Raw genomic sequence first — 23998 nt, forward strand, 5'->3', positions numbered from 1 at the left:
GTTCACTAGGCAGGAAACCCCAATCTTGTCCATCCCTTAAAGGAAAGAAGAGGACCTTATGAGAGGCCTAAGCTCTCCTCAGTGACAGGGGGGACTACTTCGGTGGGCATTTATTAAGACCAAGGGTCCTGGCCCTCACGTCAAATGGAAGGCTTGCAGGTGTAGAATCCCATTTAGCACAGAGGCCAGAGTAATTACCCCAACTGTTCCCTGCTCTTCATCCAATCCAGGAGAAGAAGGTATTAAGGTGTTTGAGGAGTGTGAGTTTCCTCCCCCCGGTCACCAAGTCTGAGGGTCAGGCAGAGGAATCCTGCCTCCATCTGTGACTCAATCCCTAACTAGGAATTCTCCTTCCCCACAACTTCTGCCATCTTCCTGTCTCCAGAGTGAGGTCTCAGAGGTTCTGAGTCCAACCGACCCCCAACTGAGATAGAAAGATCTGCCAGGTTTTGTCAAGGGTGACGGGAACAAACAGAGAGGGCCAGGACTTTTGAGGTGGAAGAAGCCCCAGCCTCAGTGACTGCCATAAAATAATCATATTTTCCAAAGCTCAATGTGGAATGGAGTGTGGGGCATGCAGAGGGTGGTTCCAAAAGGCAGGCAAGGAAGATGGAAAGATTGAGATTCACACCCTTTATTCACCCCACTCTCGGCAGGGTACATATCTGTAATTTATTTATGTATATTTATGTATATTATGTACATTAATGTCCATCTCCCCCTGTAGACTGCAAGCTCCTCGTCAGTAAGGAAGTGTCTACCAATTCTTCTGTATTGTGCTTTAAAGCCAATGGAAGGAGTTTCTGTTTGATGTGGAGATGGATGGGCAATCACTGGAGGTTCTTGAGGAGTGAAGAAACATGGACTGAGCATTTTTGTAGAAAAATGAGATGGACAGCAGAGTGAAGTATGGATTGGAATGGGGAGAGACAGGAGGCAGGGAAGTCAGCAAGGAGGCTGATACAGTAATCCAGGCAGGATTGGAGAAGTGCTTGTATTAACATGGTAGCAGTTTGGATGGAGAGGAAAGGATGGATTTTAGCAGTGTTGCGAAGGTTGAACTGGCAGGATTTAGTGACAGACTGAATATGCAGGTTGTATGAGAGAGATGAGTCGAGGATACACCAAGGTTACGGGTTTATGAGACAGGAAGGATGGTGGTACTGTCTACAAGTGATGGGAAAATCAGGGGGAGGACAGGGTTCAGGAGGGATGATGAGTTCTGCAATCTCCAAGAGGGCAATGATCTTGCTTCTGTTGTACTCTCCCAAGCACTCAATACAGTGCTTTGCACTCAGGAGATGTTCAATACATATCATTTCTGAGGCTAATGATAGTACGCACATAAATACACATTTATATAAACATTTACTGACATACATACAGTTTATGGAAGGTTTAAGATGATGAACAAAAATAAAAAGTTCTAGCAAATATTCGTTTGACTCTGCTATTCAGTTTGAAACTTGTAAATATAACTTCAACTCTTAGAAGCCATCCAGAGCTTCAAAATGAAGTCCAGAATGCAAGATATAATTGCAATTTTTAATAGATGTAATTAGTGCTAGTTATATTTTCACTTTAATAGGGAACTAACACAGAGCCACGCCACAAATTACATCATGTCTGCGTTTTACCGAAAATTCAGACATCCCCACATATTGGTTCACAGTATCTGTCTCCCCAACTAGACTGAGATTGTTAGCTCCTGAGAGTAAGGATCATGCATGTTAAATACTACTGTACTCTCCCAAAGTGCTTCATACAGTGCTCTGCACACAGCAGATGTTCAATGAATGTTACTGAATGATACTGAGATGCTGAAAAACATGAGCCAAAGTATACCTGTGCATAATGAACTTAGACTCCAACTGGTTTCTTCTCATTGTCTTGTGTAATAGAGACAAGAAATGTCAGCGATAAGAAGTTTCTCAGAACCATTACAGCACACAGGGTACATGCAATTTAAATGCCAATAATAGGCAGATTCGCCACCTGTTATCACTAAGCCCAGGTAGGCCAGGGACTGTTTCAGACCTGATTATCTTGAAACTATCCCAGCACTTAGTATAGTGCTGGGCATAGAGTAAGAACTTAAATACCACAATTATTATCAACCAATCAATGAATGGTATTTATTGAGTGCTTATTGTACCTAGAGCACTGTACTAAGTCCTTGGGAGATTACAATACAACAGAGTTAGTGGATGTGATCCCTGCCCCCAACGAGCTAACAGTCTAGAGGGAGTTAACAGTCTAAAGTCTAGAGCTTACCAGCTAGTTGTTAATATTATATTATTAACAACTACATTTCTCATATTCATTTTAGTTTTTCTTGCCAATCTTACCTCCATGCATGGCATCAACCCTGATCTTCAGCTGATTAGGGCCAGTCAGCAAGCTCTTAATGGCACTGAAGTCAAAGATAGTCCGAAGGAGATTGAGATAGATATCCACTGGATCCACTATTTCCACTGAGGGAAAGAAGCAGAAAGAAAAAAAAAATCACTGCTAGCCTTATCTGTGCAGGTGAACTGAACATTGGGAATGGGCTAGCCACCACTGGAAACCAGGAGACAATTATACCCAGCACATATGAAACTCAACTGTAGTTTAGATTCAAATTACGGCAAAATCAAGATGATCAGTTGAGCAAATCAAACAAGCTCTGCAATGCTGGAAGAAACTCAACAAGGCAGAAAATGTCCACTGACTTGGGTAAAGGCTTATAGTAAACATATAAAAGCACGGCCTTCTGGCACGCCAAGCCATGCTGATTTCCAGAGGAACCTGAAGTTTGGAGCCAGAGCCAGGCCAAGAATGGGGGCAGTGGCTTCCAGTACTATTCCTGGCCATTTATGGACCAGGGGAGCCTCTCGGTCTCTCTGGCTTCTCAAGCATTTCCTCATTGCTGCAGCCCATTTGGACTGGAACGGCAGTTTGTGACCCTTCTCTCCAACCCTTGCAAATGCAGCCGTGGCCTAGTGGAGAGACCACGGGTCTGGGAGTCAGAAGGACCTAGGCTCTAATCCCAGCTCTTCCACTTGTCTGCTGTGTGAGCTTGGGTAAGTCATTTCACTTCTCTGGGCCTCAGTTACCTCATCTGGAAAATGGGAATTAAAACTGTGATGTGGGACAGGGTCGGTGTCCAATCTGATTAACTTGTATTTTCCCGAGTGCTTAGTACAGTGCCTGGCACATAGACAGTTGCTTAACAAATACCATAAAAAATACTCCTTCCCTCCCAGTAGGGTGGCAGCAGCAACAGGGGCAGGAAGGGATGGTAAGCTTTAAACCACTGTCTTGCCATGCCATTCTCCTGCCCCCCACACTTTCCTTCCCGAGCAGGGATCATGTCTACCAACTCTCTTTAAGCGCTTAGTACAGTGGTCTACAGTAAGCACTCAATAAAACCATTGATAAAGTCAGAGGGACCAACCCTGCCCACCTTAATCAGTGACTGGCTGAGCAACCAAGCCACAGCCCTGGAAGCCACAACCCCATTCTGAACCTCGTGGGGAAATAGAGTCAAGGTGGTGTTGGCAATAGCTACCGCCCTTCTGAACTCATTTGAGGTCTCTCTGGACAACCAAGACCTCAGCCTCTGGTCTTCCCAGGCACAGGGCAACCTTAGACTTACAGCTTCTTCCCCAGTTTTTCAAAGCCATCAAGTGTTGACTATTTTGGAATCACAATCTAAAGATTTCTAACAGATGAAAGCATAAAGTTTCTTACATAGTCTTGTGGAGCCAGCCTATGGGTGAAGCATGCATGTTTTATTGCCCCAGGAAAAGCTTCTTTACAGAATTGGGGTTTGCTGAAAAATCCTGCTTTTTTATTTTAGGAGACTTCATAAAGACAGATTATTTTCTTTTTCAAACGTTATTACAAGCAGCATACTGCCCCTCCCCACCCCACCCCCCAAAAAAGAAAGCCCTTCTAGCCTTTGGAAACAGTTTAGTCATTCAGTCAATCGTATTCATGGAGCGCCTGTGTGCACACTCACTCCCTTGGTGAACTCATTCACTCCCACGGCTTCAACTATCATTTCTACACTGATGACACCCAAATCTACATCTCCGCCTCTGCTCTCTCTCCCTCCCTCCAGGCTCATATCTCCTCCTGCCTTCAGGACATCTCCATCTGGATGTCTGCCCGCCATATAAAACTCAAAATGTCCAAGACTGAACTCCTTATCTTCCCTCCCAAACCCTGCCCTCTCCCTGGCTTTCCCGTCACTGTAGACGGCACTACCATCCCTCCCGTCTCACAAGCCTCCAACCTTTATGTCATCCTCGAATCCGCTCTCTCGTTCACCCCACACATCCAATCAGTCACCAAAACCTGCCAGTCTCACCTCCAAAACATCGCCAAGATCCACCCATTCCTCTCCATCCAAACCGCTACCTTGCTGGTTCAAGCTCTCATCCTATCCTGACTGGATTGCTGCATCAGCCTCCTCTTTGATCTCCCATCCTCCTGTCTCTCCCCACTTCAGTCTATACTTCACTCTGCTGCCCGGATTATCTTTGTACAGAAACACTCTGGTCATGCTACTCCCCTTTTCAAAAATCTCCAGTGGCTACCTGTCAACCTATGAATCAAACAAAAACTCCTCACTCTCAGCTTCAAGGCTCTCCATCACCTCGCCCGCTCCTACCTCACGTCCCTTCTCTCCTTCTACAGTCCAGCCTGCACCCTCCGCTCTTCTGCAGCTAACCTCCTCACTGTGCCTCATTCTCACCTGTCCCACCATCGGCCCCCGGCCCATGACCTTCCCCTGGCCTGGAATGCCCTCCCTCCACACATCTGCCAAGCTAGCTCTCTTTCTACCTTCAAAGCCCTACTGAGAGCTCACCTCCTCCAGGAGGCCTTCCCAGACTGAGCTCCCTTTTTCCTCTCCTCCTCCCCATCGCCCCCGCCCTACCTCCTTCCCCTCCCCTCAGCACTTGTATATATTTGTACAGATTTATTACTCTATTTATTTTCCTTGTACATATTTACTATTCTATTTATTTTGTTAATGATGTGCATATAGCTATAATTATGTTTGTGCATATAGCTATAATTCTATTTGTTCTGACAATTTTGACACCTGTCTACATGTTTTGTTTTGTTGTCTGTCTCCCCCTTCTAGACTGTGAGCCCGTTGTTGGGTAGGGACCATCTCTATATGTTGCTGACTTGTACTTCCCAAATGCTTAGTACAGTGCTCTGCACACAATAAGTGCTCAATAAATATGACTGACTGACTGAATGAATGAATGAATGCAAAGCACTGTACTAAGCATTTGGGAGAGTACACTATAAGAGTAAACAGATACATTCCCTGCCCACAAAGAGCTAAACCAACTGGAGCTGAAACATTGATTGCTCTTGTCACTGACTGATCCCAATCCAGTAATCCCTCTTAAAATGGTAGTATGTGCTCCAAATAGTCTGTCAAGTGGATATCTGAAAGTATTTTTCCTTGTGATTCAAACCAGTGCTTCAAGTGTTAACTATTTTTTTTCAAATGACTTCTTCAAACAATGATAGCAGCTAATGTTCTTTTGATATGAAGGTGAGAATCAAAAATGTAACATACGGCTGGAGCAGCAAACAGAGAACAAGAACGGAAGCCAATATAACTTGCAAGCGTGCATTGGGTGGTTATTGCTGCCAACTCAGAAAAGTGAACTGAAATGGATTGGGTTTGTTTTGAACATAGTCACATTTCCAATGAGGTGATAATGGTTGAGTGTTCAAAACACGAAGGGGAGTTCAGGGCATAAATTATTCCAAACATGCCTTTCCAGATTCTTCTTTCATGCCAAGAAATCCCCATCCCCCAGCTCCTGGTAATTGCCACTACCCAGAACGCTAATCCAGATGGTTAGATCTTACTTCCCACTTGCCTGGAACAACAGAACTGAATACTGAGCAAACTGGAACTTTCCACTTTACAACGTTGCGATAGGGAAAGGACAATATTTAAAAAAAAAGTCCTGTTTACATTCTTAAAACTTCATAGCCATTTCCCTAAGTCCCTATCATAGTGACCTTACTGAAAGCTAGACTGCTCTGCAATAATGTAAAGTCTCTTGAGTAGCAATACAAGAGATAGAATGATTAAGGAGACTCAAGACACTCTCATATTTAATCCCAGTTCTGCCTCAAACTTGCTATGTGACCTTGTACAAGTCATTCAATCTCTCTGCGTCTTTGTTACACCATCTCTGTGAACTAAGTATGGGTCAGGTGATAATATAACAATAATAATGGTGGTATTTGTTAAGCAATTACTATGTTTCAAGCACTGTTCTAAGTGCTGGGGTAGATATAAGGTAATCAGGTTGTCCCACATGGGGTTTACAGTCTTAATCCTCATTTTACAGATGAGGGAACTGAGGCCCAGAGAAGTTAACTGACTTGCCCAAGGTCACACAGCTGACAAGTGGCAGAGCTGGGATTAGAGCCCACGACCTCTGACTCCCAAGCCTGGGCTCTTGCCACTGAGACACGCTGTTTCTGATATCCTTATTTTATAGCTGGAGTAAATCTTGTGAATAGCTACTTTCCCCAAGTGAATATTAATTAATCCCAGGCAAACAGCAAAATAGTTGATTTCAAAGCAGACTGGTAAAACATTTAGAGAGGTGATAGTTTTCCGTACAAATCTGCAGGGAGGGCATCGGTGCAAAACTATGGATCAAAAACTAAAGAAAGAAAAAAAATTAGCAGTGTGTTCTCTGTTTACAGGGGTATTAAGAGACATTCTAATGCCACATTTAATTCAAGCCAGTACTGGTTCTGCCTAATTTCTTCTTTGGTATAAGCTCTTGGTCTTTCATTTTGGACCTGGGTTGGGCTTTGGCTCTCTGGCTGTTAGGAGTCACTCAGCAAGTAAATGGAACAATACTATGTTAAAAAGCAAACATAATCTATGGAAATTCACATTCTGTACTTGTTCAAATGCTGCAGGATGGGCAATCGGTAACATGTTTACGAGGTTTGGGAACAGGTTTTGAATGTTATGAAAAATCAGTCTCTCTCACCATCATATAAACTTCAGTTGTCACGTCTATAAAAGATAGTTTAGATGTGTCCGAGTGGAAAGAGCCCGGGCCTGAGAGTCTGGGCTCTGATCCCAGCTCCTCCATTTGCCTGCTGTGTGACCCTGAGCAAGTCATTTAATGGCTCTGTGCCTCAGTTTCCTCATCTGCAAAATGGGAATTGAATACCTGTTCTCCTCTCCCTTAGACTGTGAGCCCCATGTGGGACAGGGGCTGTCTCTCCTCTGATTGTCTTATATTAACCCCAGTATTTAGTACAGTGCTTTACCTTTAATAAACACTCAACAAATACCACAATTATAATTACAGTTCGCACATTTTCACTCTCCCTTCTGCCCCCATGATTTCCAGTCTACAACCTAGGGAGTCCCCATAGGAATCAAGCCAGTTCATTTCTATCACAGATGAAGATGTTACCTCTGAAGGGCTTAAACTTATTCTCCAGGTCAAACTCTTGTCTTCCGAGCCGGGATAAGTCGATTCGAAGATCAGGACATATGGCATATTCTTCAATCGTTTTGCTGATCTGATAGATCTTGTCTGAAACTGCGTCTGGTGCCGGTCCTGAAAGACCAAAAAGAAAGGAAGTCCATCTGAGAAATGATCCTGTCTCCAACATGAGGAAGATCCATTTCTTCTTCATTGTGTTTAATTGGAAACACAATGGCTTGGCCACAACTGGTGTGGCCTCTCTAATCCTGATTCTGTCCTCATCCTCTTCTGAGAATACTTAGTCAACGACGTCTATTCTTCCATATGATGTGTGTTCGAGGCCCAGCACACATATGTTTAAGTCTAATAACATGTGCATTTTTTAATAAAAAAAATTTTCTTCAGAGCTCTGATGAAACACCCTTAAAAATAGTTTCACGCCCTTCAGGGAGTCTTGGTTATGTAATCCATGGATTTCAGGATGTGAATTACAGGCAGGATGTGCATCTGAAACAGCAAGGTGAGGAAGGTCAGCCTCACAGTTGCCTTAGGAGAGGAAACCTGGCCTCTATACCCAGCTCTGCCTTCCAGTTTCTCTATGACAGTGTGACCAAATCCTCTAGACTGTAAGCTTGTTGTGGGCAGGAATGTGTCTGTTTGTACTCTACCTGTGTGTTTTGCACACAGTAAGTGCTCAATAACTATGATTTAATAAATGAACCAAATCACTTACTGCTCCATACCTCACTCACTGTTCACCCCAGCTGATAAAATGAGAAAGCTGTTATGGCTGACCACCATTCTCCATCATGAGGGTCACCTGATCTATCACCATGCCTCCCTTGAGATGCACTGCTAAATTCCAGAACAGCTGCTTGGCTATCCCTTTTGTGTTGGGTTTTGGGCCGGGGGGTGGGGGGGTGTTCAATTTCTACAATCTCCCTAGTAACCTGCTGATAAGATCTTCCATATCCAATCAAAATGTTTCTGCTGCAAGTTTAACATTGAGCACCGTAAAGGACGCTGCTGAAAGGCTCTGTAGCATGGAAAATCTAAGGTGCGACTAAAAAAGTTAGTCCAATTCTAGCCTGCTGAGACATCTCTCTACAGGTTTAGACAGGAGGAGGAGAATGGTCCCCAGTTTCCGAACAGAAGAGCAAATTTCACTCCTCTAGTAGACTCAGGAGTAATGTATTTGACCCCTTTCCTGGCAAGCAGCATAAAGCTAGTCCCATCCTCACTCTGTACATGTCCTGCTCCCTCCCTTCCTCCCCAGCATTCCACTGCCACTGCTACCACCCGTTATGAGGAGGGAAACAAGCCCTCACCTCCCTCCATCCCCAACTTCCAGTCTTGTGATGACTCATCTCTCACCCAGCCCCCTGGCCACAAATACCCCACCCCCCTGAATGGAGAGTAGACAAAGATGCAGGGGGAGCCCCTCCACGTGCGTGCACGCACACACACGCGCGAACACACACACACCCCCCCCAACAACAACCTGTTCTACCCTCATCCTGTCCCCAGATTTAAAAGTGGGAACAGAGCGACCAGAGAGATGGGGCAGGGGGTGGTGAGCCCAGGGTGCAGGAGAGAGGCCACAAAACCTGCAGGAGGCCTGGGCTAGGAAAGATGGGACGGAGCTACATCTCTGGCAAATTTGCTAAATTGACAGCTCCAACTTTAATCACTTCAAGAAGGAGTGATTTTCATTTGGCTGACAGGGAGCCTTAGGAGTGCAAAATAGCATCATTCACCCTAACCTCAGGTAACATTAATAACTTCCAGACATCAAAGAGAAAAACTTCTGTAGTACAATATCAACGATGAGGGATTTAAAGAATATAGAGTCAGCTGTGAAGGGAAAATTACAATCCAAAATTACTTGAAGTAGGCATAGCTTAATTAAGTGCCAAATTCCATAAAGAAAATGAACCTAATCCTAAACTTATTTATTAATCCTAAACTTATTATTTGGTATTTGTTAGGCGCTTACTATGTGCCAAGCACTATTCTAAGCACTGGGAAGGGTACAAGGTAATCAGATTGTCCTACGTGGGGCTCACAGTCTTAATCCCCCTTTTACAGATGAGGCACAGAGAAGTTAAGAGTCTTCTCCAAGGTCACAGAATACTCATTCATTCATTCTATTGTATTTATTGAGCGCTTACTGTGTGCAAAGTACTGTACTAAGCGCTGGGGAGAGTACACTATAACAACAAGCAGATACATTCCTGCCCACAATGAGCTCACAGTCTACAGGGGGAGACAGTACTATGAATGAATGAATAAATAAATAAATAAATAACAGACATATACCAATATATACATATGATATCGATAAATTCATATATACTATGTCATAAATATGTGGGCATAAAACTGCAGAAAAATATAAGACCTGCAAAGCTTAATAGAGCCATGTAGGACAGGGACTGTGCCCAAGCTGATTATGTGGTATCTACCCCAATGCTTAGCACAGTACTTGGCACATAATAAGAATTCAACAAATATTATTATTATTATTACTACACACAACAAATAACTCAACTGGAACTGGGATTATTTTTAGCTCTGCCACTGGTTTGCCACGTGGCTGGGATCAAGTTTTAAAATTCTCACACATACCATTGTTCTGAATCATCATTTCTGGTCAGAACAGAGAACTACAGGTATAAGTAATTACTTCTCGGTAATGTTAGGTGATTGTATCATGACGGTCCCCAAAAGCTGAGTAAGGCTGAATAAGGCTGCGGCCTCCCAATTCTGGTGATCAATTACAAAATGACATTTTGATCTGCTAATTCCACCCAAGAAGAATCAGTCTGCATCACTTCTTTTCGGCTATTGAATGGGAATGGGAAGATATTATGTTCCCTCCCTCCTACAAAAGTAGGTAATACAACCTGGAAAAGGGATCTGAACTGCTCAGAGAAAATGAAATACTGAACATGAAAACACAGTGTATATTTTCTATTACATTAAATTCATCAAATTCACTCCATTTTTTTTAAAAAAACAATAAACTGGTGGAAAAGGGTAAAATCACACTTTCCATTAGTAACTACAGTCCACTAGTAACTACTGTGCCCTACATCCCTTTAACCAGGTACACAAACATCAAAAAGTGCATGAATGAAAGGAGAAAGAGAAACAAGAGGTGCTCACCCTCTGCATGGCCCTAAGGAAGTTAGGAAGAACCATATCCTAAAACCACCTACCTCCATTGGCAACATTAAACTTGACTCCAAACTCTCCCCCTGGTCCTCCAGGGCAGTGACTTGCTGTTAAAATGATCCCACCGGTTGCTTTGATCTTTCGAATAATACATGAAACAGCAGGCGTGGACAAGATGCCATTCTGGCCAATTATCAACCGGCCAATCTAAACCAGCCAGGGGGGGGAAAAAAAATCAAGTTACATGTGATTGAGGAAAGGTATTTAGCGCTAACATGTTACAGTCAGTCAATAGCTATCCACTGAACAAAGATGACCCACTGATTCAGAGGGGTGAAAGTAAGTGAAAAAATGAACTAAGGAGTAATGAAGTGATGATACTAATAATAATAATGGTATTTGTTAAATGCTTACCATGTGCCAAGTACTGGGGTGGATACAAGCAAATCGGTTGGACACAGTCCCTGTCCCAAAGGGGCTTACAGTCTCAATCCCCATTTTACAGATGAGGTAACTGAGGCCCAGAGAAGTGAAGTGACTTGCCCAAGGTCACACAGCAGACAAGTAGCAGAGCCAGGATTAGAACACATGATCTTCTATTCCCAAGCCTGTGCTCTATCCACTAGGCCCTGCTGCTCCTCAATAATTATGGCATTTGCTAAGTACTTACTATGTGCCAAGCACTGTTCTAAGCACTAGAGTAGATACAAGTTCATCAGATTGGAACCGGTCCCAGTCCCACATGGGGCTCACACTCATAATCCCCATTTTACAGATGAGGTAACTGAGGCCCAGAGAAGTTAAGTGACTTGCCCAAGGTCACACAGCAGACACGTGTGAAGCAGCGTGGCTTAGTGGAAAGAACACGGGCTTGGGAGTCAGAGGCCTTGGGTTCTAATCCTGGCTCCACCACTTATCAGCTGTGTGATTTTGGGCAAGTCACTTCACTTCTCTGTGCCTCAGTTACCTCACCTGTAAAAAGGGGATTAAGACTGTGAGCCCCACTTGGGACAACCTTATTACTTTGTATCTACCCCTGGGCTTAGAAAAGTGCTTGGCATATAGTAAGAAATTAAGAAATACTATTATTATCATTATTATTATTATTATTATTATGTGGTGGAGTTGGGATTAGAACCCAGGTCTTTCTGACTCCCAGGCCCATGCTCTATCCACTAAGCCATGCTGCTTCTCTCAACCCAAATACATTTCAATGAACAGTAAAAATCATTGGGGAGGAATGGATCCTATTCGATCATATTCATACCCACCTCAAAAACAATGAAATGAAAATGTCACATCCAATTCCCCTTCATCTGTGAACTAGCCTCCTATGAGGTCTGAGCTAAACTCCCATCTGTTGTGGGGCAGGGAAAAGTAATTCAGTAAGGAGACAAAAGAACACTTTGAATGTGACCCATCTTTGCCTCAAGGATTTCTTCATAGACAACCATGTTTGCATTTCTGTTTTCTCTCCCGAGTCATATTTGCTTAATTCATTTGTAATAGGCTGTTATCTTTGCCTTCAATGATCATCTGCCACAAACCACTGCTGGTAGCACTTGATGCGAGGGAGGCTCATACACGTATTTTGCCTCCTGCGACCCCACAAAATAACAGCAACATGATTTGCAGCCAAAAGACCCATAATGCGTATTTAAGCTATCTCTGGAACAGCAACTACTGTACAACTTGGAATTTTGGATTATATTTCGACTGCTGAATGACAGAGTGAACGGGTGACACGTGGTGAAGCTAGCCAGTCACTGTGTCCAATGGTCCCTAGAGCACATATACATGTACAGATCCTTATACTCTCCCACTTCCCCTATCTGTAATTTATATTAAAGTCTGCCTCCCCTCCGCCAGTCTGTAAACTCCTTGGGACAAGGATCGTCTACACCTCTTTTGTTGTACTATCATCTCCCAAGTGCTTTGTACACAATAAGTGCTCAATAAATACCAGATTGATTGATTGAATGGGAACTCTATAAAGGCAGAGAACACATGATAATCATTAAAGAGCAACAGTAAAAATTTAGTGGGGAAATATAGTCTGAACATTTTTGAAGGAAAATGATTCGGGCAGCAGAATGGAGTATGGACTGGAGTGGAAAGAGACAGGAGGCAGGGAGGTCAGCGAGGAGGCTGATACAATAATCAAGGCGGGATAAGGTAAGTGCTTGTATAAATGTGGTAGCAGTTTGGATGGGGAGGAAGGGGCAGATTGTGGTGATGTTGTGAAGGTAGAACTCACAGGATTTAGTGATGGCTTGAATATGTGGGTGGAACGAGATAGGAGTCAAAGATAATCCCAAGGTTATGGGGTTGTGAGAGAGGAAGGAAAGTGGTGCCATCAACAGTGATGGGAAAGAAAGCAGGAGGACAGGGCTTGAATGGGAAGATAAGAAGTTCAGTTTTAGCCATATTAAGTTTGAGGTGACGGGAGGACATCCAACTAGAGAAGTCTTGAAGGCAGGAGGAAATGTGAGCCTGCAGAGAGGGAGAGAGATGTAGATTTGGGTGTCATCAGCATAGAGGTGATAGTTGAAGCCGTATGAGCAAATGAGGTTTCCAAAAGAGAAAAGAAGTGGACCCAGAACTGAACCTTGAGGGACACCCACAGTTAGGGAGGAGTCCAGGAAAGAGACTGAGAATGAGCAGCCAGAGGGATAGGATGATAACCAGGAGAGGACAGTGTCAGTGAAACCAAAGTTGGATAAAGTTTTCAGGAGGGAGTGGTCGACAGTGTCAAAGGCAGTTGAGAGGTAAAGGAGGATTAGAATGGAGTAGAGACCATTGGATTTGGCAAGAAGGAGGTCATTGGTGACCTCTGAAAGGATGGTTTCTGTGGAGTGAAGGGGACTGAAGCCAGACTGGAGCGGGTCAAGGAGAGAATTGGAGGAGAGGAACTTGAGACAGTGAGTGTCCACAACTTGCTCAAGGATTTTGGAGAGGAATGGTAGGCGGGAGATGGGGTTTTAACTGGAGGAAGCCGTGGGGTCAAGGGAGGAGTTTTTTAGGATAGGGAAGATGGGCATGTTGAAAAGCAGTGGGGAAGAAGCCATTGGAGAGTGAGAAATAATAATAATATGTAATAATAGTAATATATAATAATATATAAAATAATAAAGAAACCAAAATAATACCGCAAAAAGAATGCACCTAATTTGCATTTTTAAAGCCTAACTCTTAAAAGGAAAATAGAGGAATATCAAGGTGTCAGCATTCAACACTCCATCTTGAACAAAGAGGCAGGTGCTTTCAATGATACATGAATAATGGATTCGGGAAATCTGTGTTCTGCGCAGCCCACACCACTAAAAATGCTGTAAGACATACTTCATCAGTTTATGATGTGAAGGAAAGGTGAATACCCATCTCTCTTTGGAAAGATAAAATTTCTGTTTATTCTCATAGGATGACAGCTTTCAGAATACTGGAACTGAAATGCAAAACGACAACAAGAACTACAACAAAAAAAAGGAACACATCACTTCTAAATCTCCCTCCAACTGGTTCGGCTCAACTTCAGCTTACACCTAGCTAAATCCAAACTCACCAGCCAAACTGCTGAACCACTGAGCTTTCCAGGAAACCAGCAAGACCACCCCCTAGCCTCCCCCCACCCCCAAAAAACCTGGAGTTTTTCCAAGGAATAGACAATACTTTCTCACCCCATTAGCAAGTCTTTTGACATCTCTCACCTTGTTCGTACAGCCCAAACCCTGGTGGGATGAAATATTGTGCCCTGTCCCTTAAATCAAGGTCTCCCTAGGAGCGCCCCCTTGACCAGATTATATTGCAATAGAAAACCATTAGAGAGACTAGAGAACCATTTAGACTGAAATAAATAATAATAATAATGGCATTTATTAAGTGCTTACTATGTGCAAAGCACTGTTCTAAGCACTGGGGAGGTTAGAGGTGATCAGGTTGTCCCACGGGGGGCTCACAGTCTTAATTCCCATTTTACAGATGAGGTAACTGAGGCCCAGAAAAGTTAAGTGACTTGCCCAAAGTCACACAGCTGACAATTGCCAGAGCCGGGATTTGAACCCATGACCTCTGACTCCAAAGCCCATGCTCTTTCCACTGAGCCACGATGCTTCTCCAAATCCTGGAAGCCCTCAAATCTCAGTCGAGTGAAAAAGCCAACAGTCTGCAAGGAATACCCTTCCTTTCTTACTCCTGGACTAAGAGCTCATGTGGACTTTCCCATTATTTTTCTGCATTCTAAGTCCATTAGTGAATTTGGTACACTTTGTTCCGCCATAACGTGTGTTATCATTACACATTTTGGCTAGAATGCTGTTACCGAATTAAGGAGCGTTCTTCAGAAAACGTGAGCCTGTTTGGAAAAATGTGACTTGGTGTTGGAAGAAACAGTTGTGCTCACCAATGCAGGCATGTGGTGTCAGACACTGTAAATAATAATAATAATAATAATAATAATAATAATAATAATAATAATGGTATTTGTTAAGCACTTACTATGTGCCAAACACTGTTCTAAGTGCTGGGGTATATATATGTATATATATATATATATATGTTTGTACAGATTTATTACTCTATTATTTTACTTGTACGTATTTACTATTATATTTATTTTATTTTGTTAATATGTTTTGTTCTGTTGTCTGTCTCCCCCTTCTAGACTGTGAGCCCGTTGTTGGGTAGGGACTATCTCTATATGTTGCCAATTTGTACTTCCCAAGCGCTTAGTACAGTGCTCTGCACACAGTAAGTGCTCAATAAATACGATTGAATGAATGAATGAAAGGTAATCAGGTTTTCCCAAGTGGGCTCACAATCTTAATTCCCATTTTACAGATAAGGTAACTGAGGCACAGAGAAATTAAGTGACTTGCCCAAGGCCAGACAGCAGACAAGTGGTGGAGGTGGGATTAGCTGCTACTATACTACGTTTTTGGAGAAATTATTTGAGTTTTTCTTGGGCAGTGGTAGGAGAGATCAGATATGGGGACAAAATGTTTGTTAGAGTTACTTTCTGTTTCAAGAAACGCTTTGAGTTGTATTTTCGTTTCCAAAATGTATTGAACGTTCAAAACTAATTTAATGATTAAATATATCATTAATCATTCATTAAGCTCTTGAAATACTATTAGAAATCTCCAGTGGTTGCCTATCCACCTCCATATCAAACAAAAACTCCTCACCATTGGCTTAAAAGCTCTCCATCATCTCACCCACTCCTACCTCACCTCCTTCCTCTCCTTCTACATCCCAGCCTGGACACTCCGCTCCGCTGTTGCTCACCTTCTCACTGTGCCTCCACCTCACCTGTCTCGCCGCCGACCCCTGGCCCACATCCTACCTCTGGCCTGGAACGCCCTCCCTACTCAAATCCCACAGACAATTACTCTCCCCACCTTCAAAGCCCTACTGAAGTCGCAACTCCTCCAAGAGAGCTTCCCAGACTAAGCCCCACTTTTCCTCATCTCTCACTCCGTTCTGCCTCACCCTGACTTGCTCCCTTTGCTCTTCCCGCCCCACCCCACAGCACTTATGTACATACCTACGCATCAGGCAGAAACTCCTCACCCTCGGCTTCAAGGCTCTCCATCACCTCGCCCCCTCCTACCTCACCTCCCTTCTCTCCTTTTACAGCCCAGCCCGCACCCTCCGCTCCACCGCCGCTAATCTCCTCACCGTGCCTCGTTCTCGCCTGTCCCTCCATCAACCCCCGGCCCACGTCATCCCCCTGGCCTGGAATGCCCTCCCTCCCCACATCCGCCAAGCTAGCTCTCTTCCTCCCTTCAAGGCCCTACTGAGAGCTCACCTCCTCCAGGAGGCCTTCCCAGACTGAGCCCCCTCTTTCCTCTCCCCCTCCTTCCCCTCTCCATCCCCCCGCCTTCCCTCCTTCCCTTCCCCACAGCACCTGTATATATGTATATATGTTTGTACGTATTTATTACTCTATTTATTTTACTTGTACATATCTATTCTATTTTATTTTGTTAATACGTTTTGTTTTGTTCTCTGTCTCCCCCTTCTAGACTGTGAGCCCACTGTTGGGTAGGGACCGTCTCTATATGTTGCCAACTTGTATTTCCCAAGTGCTTAGTACAGTGCTCTGCACACAATAAGCGCTCAATAAATACGATTGATTGATATCTGTAATTTTATTTATTCATATTGATGTCTGTTTATTTGTACTGATGTCTGTCTCCCCTAACTAGACTGAGCTAGTTGTAGGCAGGGATTGTCACTCTTTGTTGCTGTATTGTACTTTCCCAAGCTCTTAGTACAGTGCTCTGCACACAATAAGCGCTTAATAAATATGATTGAATGAATGAATGATCAGGGACTGTGAGCTGAGGGAGGCGACAGTATATATCTGTAATTTTATTTATTTGTATTGATGTCTGTCTTACCCCCTCTAGACTGTGAACTCATTGTGGGCAGGGAAGGTCACTGTTTATTGCTGTATTGTACTCTCCCAAGTGCTTAGTACAGTGCTCTGCACACAGTAAGCGCTCAATAAATATGCCTGAATGAATGAAAGGAAGAGGTTTGGGCTGTTTCGGTCCAGAGCCACGCCCCTGCAACTCGGGACTGCAGGAGGAGGCCGTGAGCCACCCCCTACCAACCCTACCCGGGCCCCCCGGACCCCCAACCACCCGGCGACGAATCGTCCAACGGTGGCTCCCCCCTCTTGTCTGCCCGGAGATGACGAGAACCACGGGCGAACGGCCTCCCGGCACCGACGACCAAGTCGCCGGCGCTTTAATGAGGCGCCAGTAGCAGGTGGCCAACTTGTGGATTCCCCCGCTCGGCTAGGGGAACCAGCCACAGGCCACTGGGTTTACCACCCAAAACGCCCGCTTCACTCCTCTAATGTCAGCCTACTCTATCTCAATCTCATCCTTCCCCCGGCCGATCCCTTGTCTAGTATGCTCTCTTTCTCATCCTATGTTAGAATGAGACATATAAGTAGCCGGCTGGTTTTTTTGTTGGATTTTTTTTTTTAAGTAACCAATTCTCTGGAAAATCTGCTTCGGGAGGATTTTAATATGAGGTAAACTGATAGGACAGGGTGCATTGGAAATAACCATTTTAGAATCCTCAGTGGTGATACATGGGCAAAGACTGCAACCAGAAACTGCTCCTACTCATGCTGTAATGGATAGAACATGGGCCTGGGAATCAGAAGGTAATGGGTTCTAATCCCAGCTCCGCCACTTGTCTGCTGTGTGACCTTGGGCAAGTCGCTTTACTTCTCTGGGCCTCAGTTACCTCATCTGTCAAATGGGGGTGAAGACTGTGAGCCCTACATGGGCCAGGGACTATGTCCAACTCGATTTGGTTGTACCCACCCCAGCACTTAGTACAGTACCTAGCACATAGTAAGCCCTTGACAAATACCATCATTATTATTATCATCACTTCTCTACTCTTTTCACAAGGCCATGCTTCCCCAATGCGAGATTTTGCAAGACTGCAATAACTACATTTTATGAGAATCGATGTACTGAATTTTTTGAAACCTCTGATATTTTATCAAGGGTTCAAAAATGCTCATTTCATTTCTCTTGAGCAATCCTTCATTCAGAAAAACTCCACAAAATTTCAACATCTTGAAATTACCATTATTTGTCTTGAACTACCAATCTTAGAAAGTATTTTTCAAACCCTGCTTGTTTAGCAGCAATATTGACAAATTCTTGTTATAATATTCAGTTCCAAAAATGCTTTAGGATTTCCTTAAGATCTGTAAAAATCCAGAATTAGGAATTGTCCTTTTACAACAATTTTATACGTTTGATACATAGAAACTCAAAGCCATGTCTAAACTGGTGACACACAGATACAGATCATACATTGTAAGATGTGAAGTCATATGATATTTTACTGCATGATATTTTACGAGAAGCAGCGTGGCTTAGTGAAAGGAGCACGGGCTTGGGAGTCAGAGGTCATGGGTTCAAATCCTGGCTCTACCACTTGTCAGCTGTGTGACTTTGGGCAAATCACTTCTCTGGGCCTCAGTTCCCTCATCTGTAAAATAGGGACTAAGACTGTGAGCCCCACGTGGGATAACCTGATAACCTTGTTTCTACCCCAGTGCTTAGAACATTGCCTGGAACATAGTAACCACTTAAATACCATCATCATTATTATTATTACTGTGATAGTAATATGAAAGATTTCAACAATTTCTGAAATGCTCTTAGAAGGTCACATTATTGAAGGCCTAGCCCAGTAAGGGAAGAGAGAAACAACACGAAGAAAGCTATTACATCATCAGTTAATGTTATCATCAGATATCTTTAGGGTGATGTACTCCCAGGTCTCTGAAAGACTTGTGTGCAAGAAGCACAACTTGAGGCAGAAATTGGAAAAGAAGGAAGACTTGTCTCTTAGATCAGTGGTTCTTGGTGAATTTCCTGATCATTTTGGTGCAGCCACCAGCAAAGTAATCAAAATGAAAAATGTCCTAATTGAAAATGCCTTTGCCTAGATATGATCCAAATAAAAGCTTTTAATATTATTTGTTTTATTTACACAATGTGCAGTCACAAAAATGTTGTGGTGACCTATTTTTAACATCAGCTGCTCTAGAACAACCCTCTCAGGGTTGTACCTGGAGAGTTTCCAGTCCTCTACCAGTCTCGACTACGGGAGGGAGAGTCAAGCAGAGGCCTACCTATTCCATTCCTAGCTTGGGCAGTGGCTAGCGGGTGGAAGGCAATCTGCTACAAGTCAACACTCCCCTGTGCTGAGCAGCAGTGGCACGGGAGAGAGTTGAGGGTGGAGACTCAAGTTTACTGTGCGGAAGGTGGCGATGGTAAACCACTTCGTTATTTTTACCAAGAAAACTCTATGGATGCATCACCAGAACGATGGCAGGTGGAGCTGGGGCGTTCTGGGAGAGATGTGTCCATGGCATTACTATGGGTCAGAGACGACTCGACAGGACAAGCTCTAGAACAGGGCCTTCAGAAACCACTAGTAGTAGTACTATTGATTTGATTTCTCAGCACACCAGCCAGTATTTGAGCAAAATATCTTGAGGAAAACACTGTAGTATTTGCATTACGGGAGGATAAACATGAACTGCTTATTTGCTTTAAATAACTATTTAGTCTCTTTAATGTAAAAAAAGTTGTTTATTCAAGTTTTCTTTTCATAATTCTTTAATATAAAGCCATTGTTTATGGTTAACACTTGCTTTGTCCCTGTAAGACTGATTCTCCATTCCAGGTCTATCATTCATTTCCCCTCACTGAACTATGCAGTCCACAGTCCATTGTAGTGGTAACCTCAAACAAGTTTAAAAGTACTCCTGTGAATTGGCCTTTGGAAAGGAAAAATGAAGGAAAAGTTAAAAAATAAATAAATAAAACAAATTCAGGAGTGGAACAGTTAATTTGCATTTGGTTGATCAAGATTACAGGCAGGAAGAATAAGCACATTGATAAGCTCAACTGCCATGTACTAATACACTGTGCAGAAAGTAGAAATTGGTGAATTGCAAATGCAGACTTATGTAGTGCTTTGATATGCTTTACATTTGACTAATTTATTTTCTTGAATCTTTCATGATAGAAAAAACATTCTACTTTTCACAGTATTGGAGAAGTAGCATGGCTCACTGGAAAGAGCACGGGCTTTGGAGTCAGAGTTCATGGGTTCAAATCCCAGCTCCGCCACTTGTCAGCTGTGTGACTTTGGGCAAGTCACTTCACTTCTCTGGGCCTCAGTTCCCTCATCTGTAAAATGGGGATTAAGACTGTGAGCCCCCCGTGGGACAACATGATCACCTTGTAAACTCCCCAACGCTTGGAACAGTGCTTTGCACATAGTAAGCGCTTAATAAATGCCATCATTATTATTATTATTACCGGGTGAACAGGGGCGAAAAAAGGAAAACTACAGATCAGATGGTTTTTCTTCTTGTTAGCAGGTCTGGTAAAAGGTTTCATTGGAGGGCAACGACTGAATCGTGAAGCTCAGTAAAAGACCCTGGGTATCCCCAGCTGGAGGAATGGGGAATAAGAGAACTCTGTCATAAATCACACCACTTGCCTTCTTTCTCCTTGGCTCCCTCACCACCATTTCTCTCTTCCCTTCCTTGTCCCTTGCGCTGTCCCCTCCCCTTTATTTGGGTCCCTTTGTTCTGCACGCACTATGGCACTTTTTCACACCATGATCTTAAGCAGTAGCATGTTTTGAAAGAACACCAAGCCTCCAGGAGGGTGCTTGAATGGAGCTGAAGGCATGCAGAGGGGCATCTGGCCAGTTCAGCTGCATCCAGGCCCTTCAAAAGAAACAGGCCCAGGTACCTCTAGACCAGCAATGGTTTTGCCTCTAGAGATAGTTTTTTGTTTGTTTTTTAATGCTATTTGTTAAGCGCTCACTATGTACTAGGCATTGTACTAAGTGCTGGGGTAGATACAAGGTTGTCAGGTTGGACACAGTCCCTGTCCGGCATAGGGCTCATGGTCTTAAGAGAAGCAGCGTGGCTTAGAGAAGCAGCATGGCTCAGTGAAAAGAGCACGTGGTTTGGAGTCAGAGGTCATGGGTTCAAATCCCAGCTCCACCAACTGTCAGCTGTGTGACTTTGGGCAAGTCACTTAACTTCTTTGGGCCTCAGTTACTTCATCTGTAAAATGGGGATTAAGACTGTGAGCCCCCCATGGGACAACCTGATCACCTTGTAACATCCCCAGTGCTTAGAACAGTGCTTTGCGCATAGTAAGCGCTTAATAAATGCCATCATTATTATTATTATTTTTATTAATCCCCATTTTACACATGAGTTAACAGGCACAGAGTAGTTAAGTGCCTTGCCCAAGGCCACACAGCAGACAAGTGGCAGAGCCGGAATTAGAACCAAGGTCCTCTGACTTCCCTGGCCTGGACTCTTTCCACTAGGCCACGCTGCTTCCTGATTTCAAGGTTGAAACCACTGGCTCAAACGAGGGTTTGGATGATCAGTAGTCTTTAATTTATCCATGCTATTTCTGTCTCCCATTAGCCGGGTAATCATAAATTGGCAGTACCATGTTCTCGTTCAATCTCCTGATCTTTATTGATTTCCTTCCACTCAATCTGGATATGCTCCAGAATCTCAGACGGAGAGCAAGTTTTCTGTAGCCTCAGATGTCTGGAGCTTTGGAGTGGTTCTATATGAACTTTTCATTGAAAGTTTACCATTTCAAAGCCTTTTTTCTCATCCTCTACTGGATGCTTAGTCTGAACTGAAATTGAAAGTAAGACTAATCCAAGGACAGACCAAAAATATATTAACACATGCAAACTGGGTTGTTCCCAAATCTAAAACAGCTCCATGACTACCAAGTTACAAGGATAAAATGGCTGCTTACATTGTATTTGCTTTTGTTTACATAGCTACAGCAGGCCACTTTTGATTTTTATTTTAGACCACTCAATAATGAAACTTTCATAGGTTAACCATTTTTTTTAACAAAAAATATCTATGAACTCTCATAGCAAAATCTGCTAAATAATGAAGTAGATCTTGGCAAACTTCTTTATAAAGAACTCAATTATGATCCCTTCGTTCTGGTTCTGAAAGACGAGTCTAATGGCTTTAGATATTGGAAAGGAGTGGGGGTATCAGCCAGAGAAGGGTAGTACAGGAAAACTGAAGGAAAGAAAGACAAGATAGAAGGGCTTTTAAGAGTACTAAGTGCTTAGTACAGTGCTCTGCACACAGTAAGCACTCAATAAATACGATTGAATGAATGAATGAATGAAGAGATCCAACAATGGGATGCTATTCTCCCTGACTCCCATCTCTCTTCTCTGAAGCTTATTATTATTATTAATGATAATAATAATAATAATAATAAATGTGGTATTTGTTAAGTGCTTTCTATGTGCCAGGCACTGTACTAAGCACTGGGGTGGATACAAGCAAGCAAAGCTTCTACAGGTTGTGTCTCTCCCGAGTTTTTGGCAGGACAATCAATCATATTTATTCAGTGCTTACTGTGTGCAGAACACTGTACTAAGCACTTGAGAGAGTACAGAATAACAGAGTTAGTAGACATGTTCCCTACCCACAAGGAGCTTATAGCATAGAGGGGGCAACAGACATTAAAATGAATTATGGATACGTACGTAAGTGCTGTGAGGCTGAGGGTGGGGTGAATAAAAGCTGCAAATCCAAGTGCAAGGGTGGCACAGAAGGGAGGGGGAATAGAGGAAATGAGGGCTTAGTTTGGGAAGGCCTTTTGGAGGAGATATGATTCTAATAAACCTTTGAAGGTGGGGCGAGTGATCGTCTGTCATATGCAAAGGGGGAAGGAGTTCCAGGCCAGAGGCTGGATGTAGGCGAGGGGTCGGTAGCAAGATAGACGAGCTCAAGGTACAGTGAGTAGGTTGGCATTAGAGGAGTGAAGTGAGGGTGCTGGGTTGCAGTAGGAAACCAGGAAGGTGAGGTAGGAGGGGGGATATTGAATGAGTGCATTAAAGCCGATGGTAAGGAGTTTCCATTTTATGTGGAGGTGGATGGGCAACCACTAGAGGTTCTTGAGAAGTGGGAAAACATGAACTGATTTTTTTATTTTTTTTTTTAGAAAATTGATCCAGGCAGCAGAGTGAAGTATGGACTGGAATGGAGAGAGGGAGGAGGACAACAGTAGATTTGTTAGATGCTCCTGATAAAAATGCAGGGTGGTCTTGATGACCAACCCAAAGCCTTGCTATCAACTTGGTAGGTGATTTATTGCATATAGATTGGGCCCTCCACTTTCCAATGTTATTCCTTCACCTAAAAAAAGGATCCCAGGGGTCCACATTCTGGAGCTCCACTTCCAAGGGCCAAAGGAACACTAGAAGAAACAGCATAGCTTTCCAAAGTGCCTCTGATGCTGCTTAAATGCTTAGTACACTGGCCCGCACACTATAAATGCTCAGTAAATACCACTGACTGACTGATTCTGGTTTACTTTTGGATTGGCAGCCCCAAGTGGAACCCTAGAGACAGGTGACAAGAAAAACATCAGTTAAGCTCACCACTCTCCATTTAACCCTGACCATGAAGCCACAAAGAGGGGCCTCATCTTTCTGCTATGAACATGTGGATTCTGACACATATGGACGATTTAGATTGAAGCCATGTGCCTACACTCCCTGTGTTGAGCCTTAATAATAATAATGATGGTATTTGTTAAGGGCTTACTCTGAGCCAGGCACTGTACTAAGAGCTGGAGTGGGTCCATTCATTCATTCAATCGTATTTACTGTGCGCTTACTGTGTGCAGTGCACTGTACTAAGCGTGGGTTCAAGCAAATGGGGTTGGACACAGTCCCTGTCCCACGTGGGGCTCACAGTC

General features: G+C 43.5%; 1 protein-coding gene and 1 non-coding gene across 2 annotated transcripts in view; one reads left to right on the forward strand and one right to left on the reverse strand.

The window, feature by feature from the left end:
• PGM5 (phosphoglucomutase 5) overlaps positions 1–23998 on the reverse strand; it is a 190657-nt gene that overhangs the window by 154988 nt on the left and 11671 nt on the right. Inside the window, exons 2-4 of the mRNA XM_038770071.1 lie at positions 10709–10871; positions 7473–7619; positions 2349–2474 (exon numbers count right to left, since the gene is read on the reverse strand). Coding sequence (XP_038625999.1) covers positions 2349–2474; positions 7473–7619; positions 10709–10871 — 436 coding nt within the window. The remainder of the gene's footprint in view (positions 1–2348; positions 2475–7472; positions 7620–10708; positions 10872–23998) is intronic.
• On the forward strand, positions 19258–19395 carry LOC119948267. Its single transcript, XR_005456674.1, has one exon. It is a non-coding gene; the product is annotated as a small nucleolar RNA SNORA7 (small nucleolar RNA).

The sequence above is a fragment of the Tachyglossus aculeatus genome, chromosome X4, assembly GCF_015852505.1.
Source record: "Tachyglossus aculeatus isolate mTacAcu1 chromosome X4, mTacAcu1.pri, whole genome shotgun sequence".
In the NCBI taxonomy this organism is placed as follows: domain Eukaryota; kingdom Metazoa; phylum Chordata; class Mammalia; order Monotremata; family Tachyglossidae; genus Tachyglossus; species Tachyglossus aculeatus.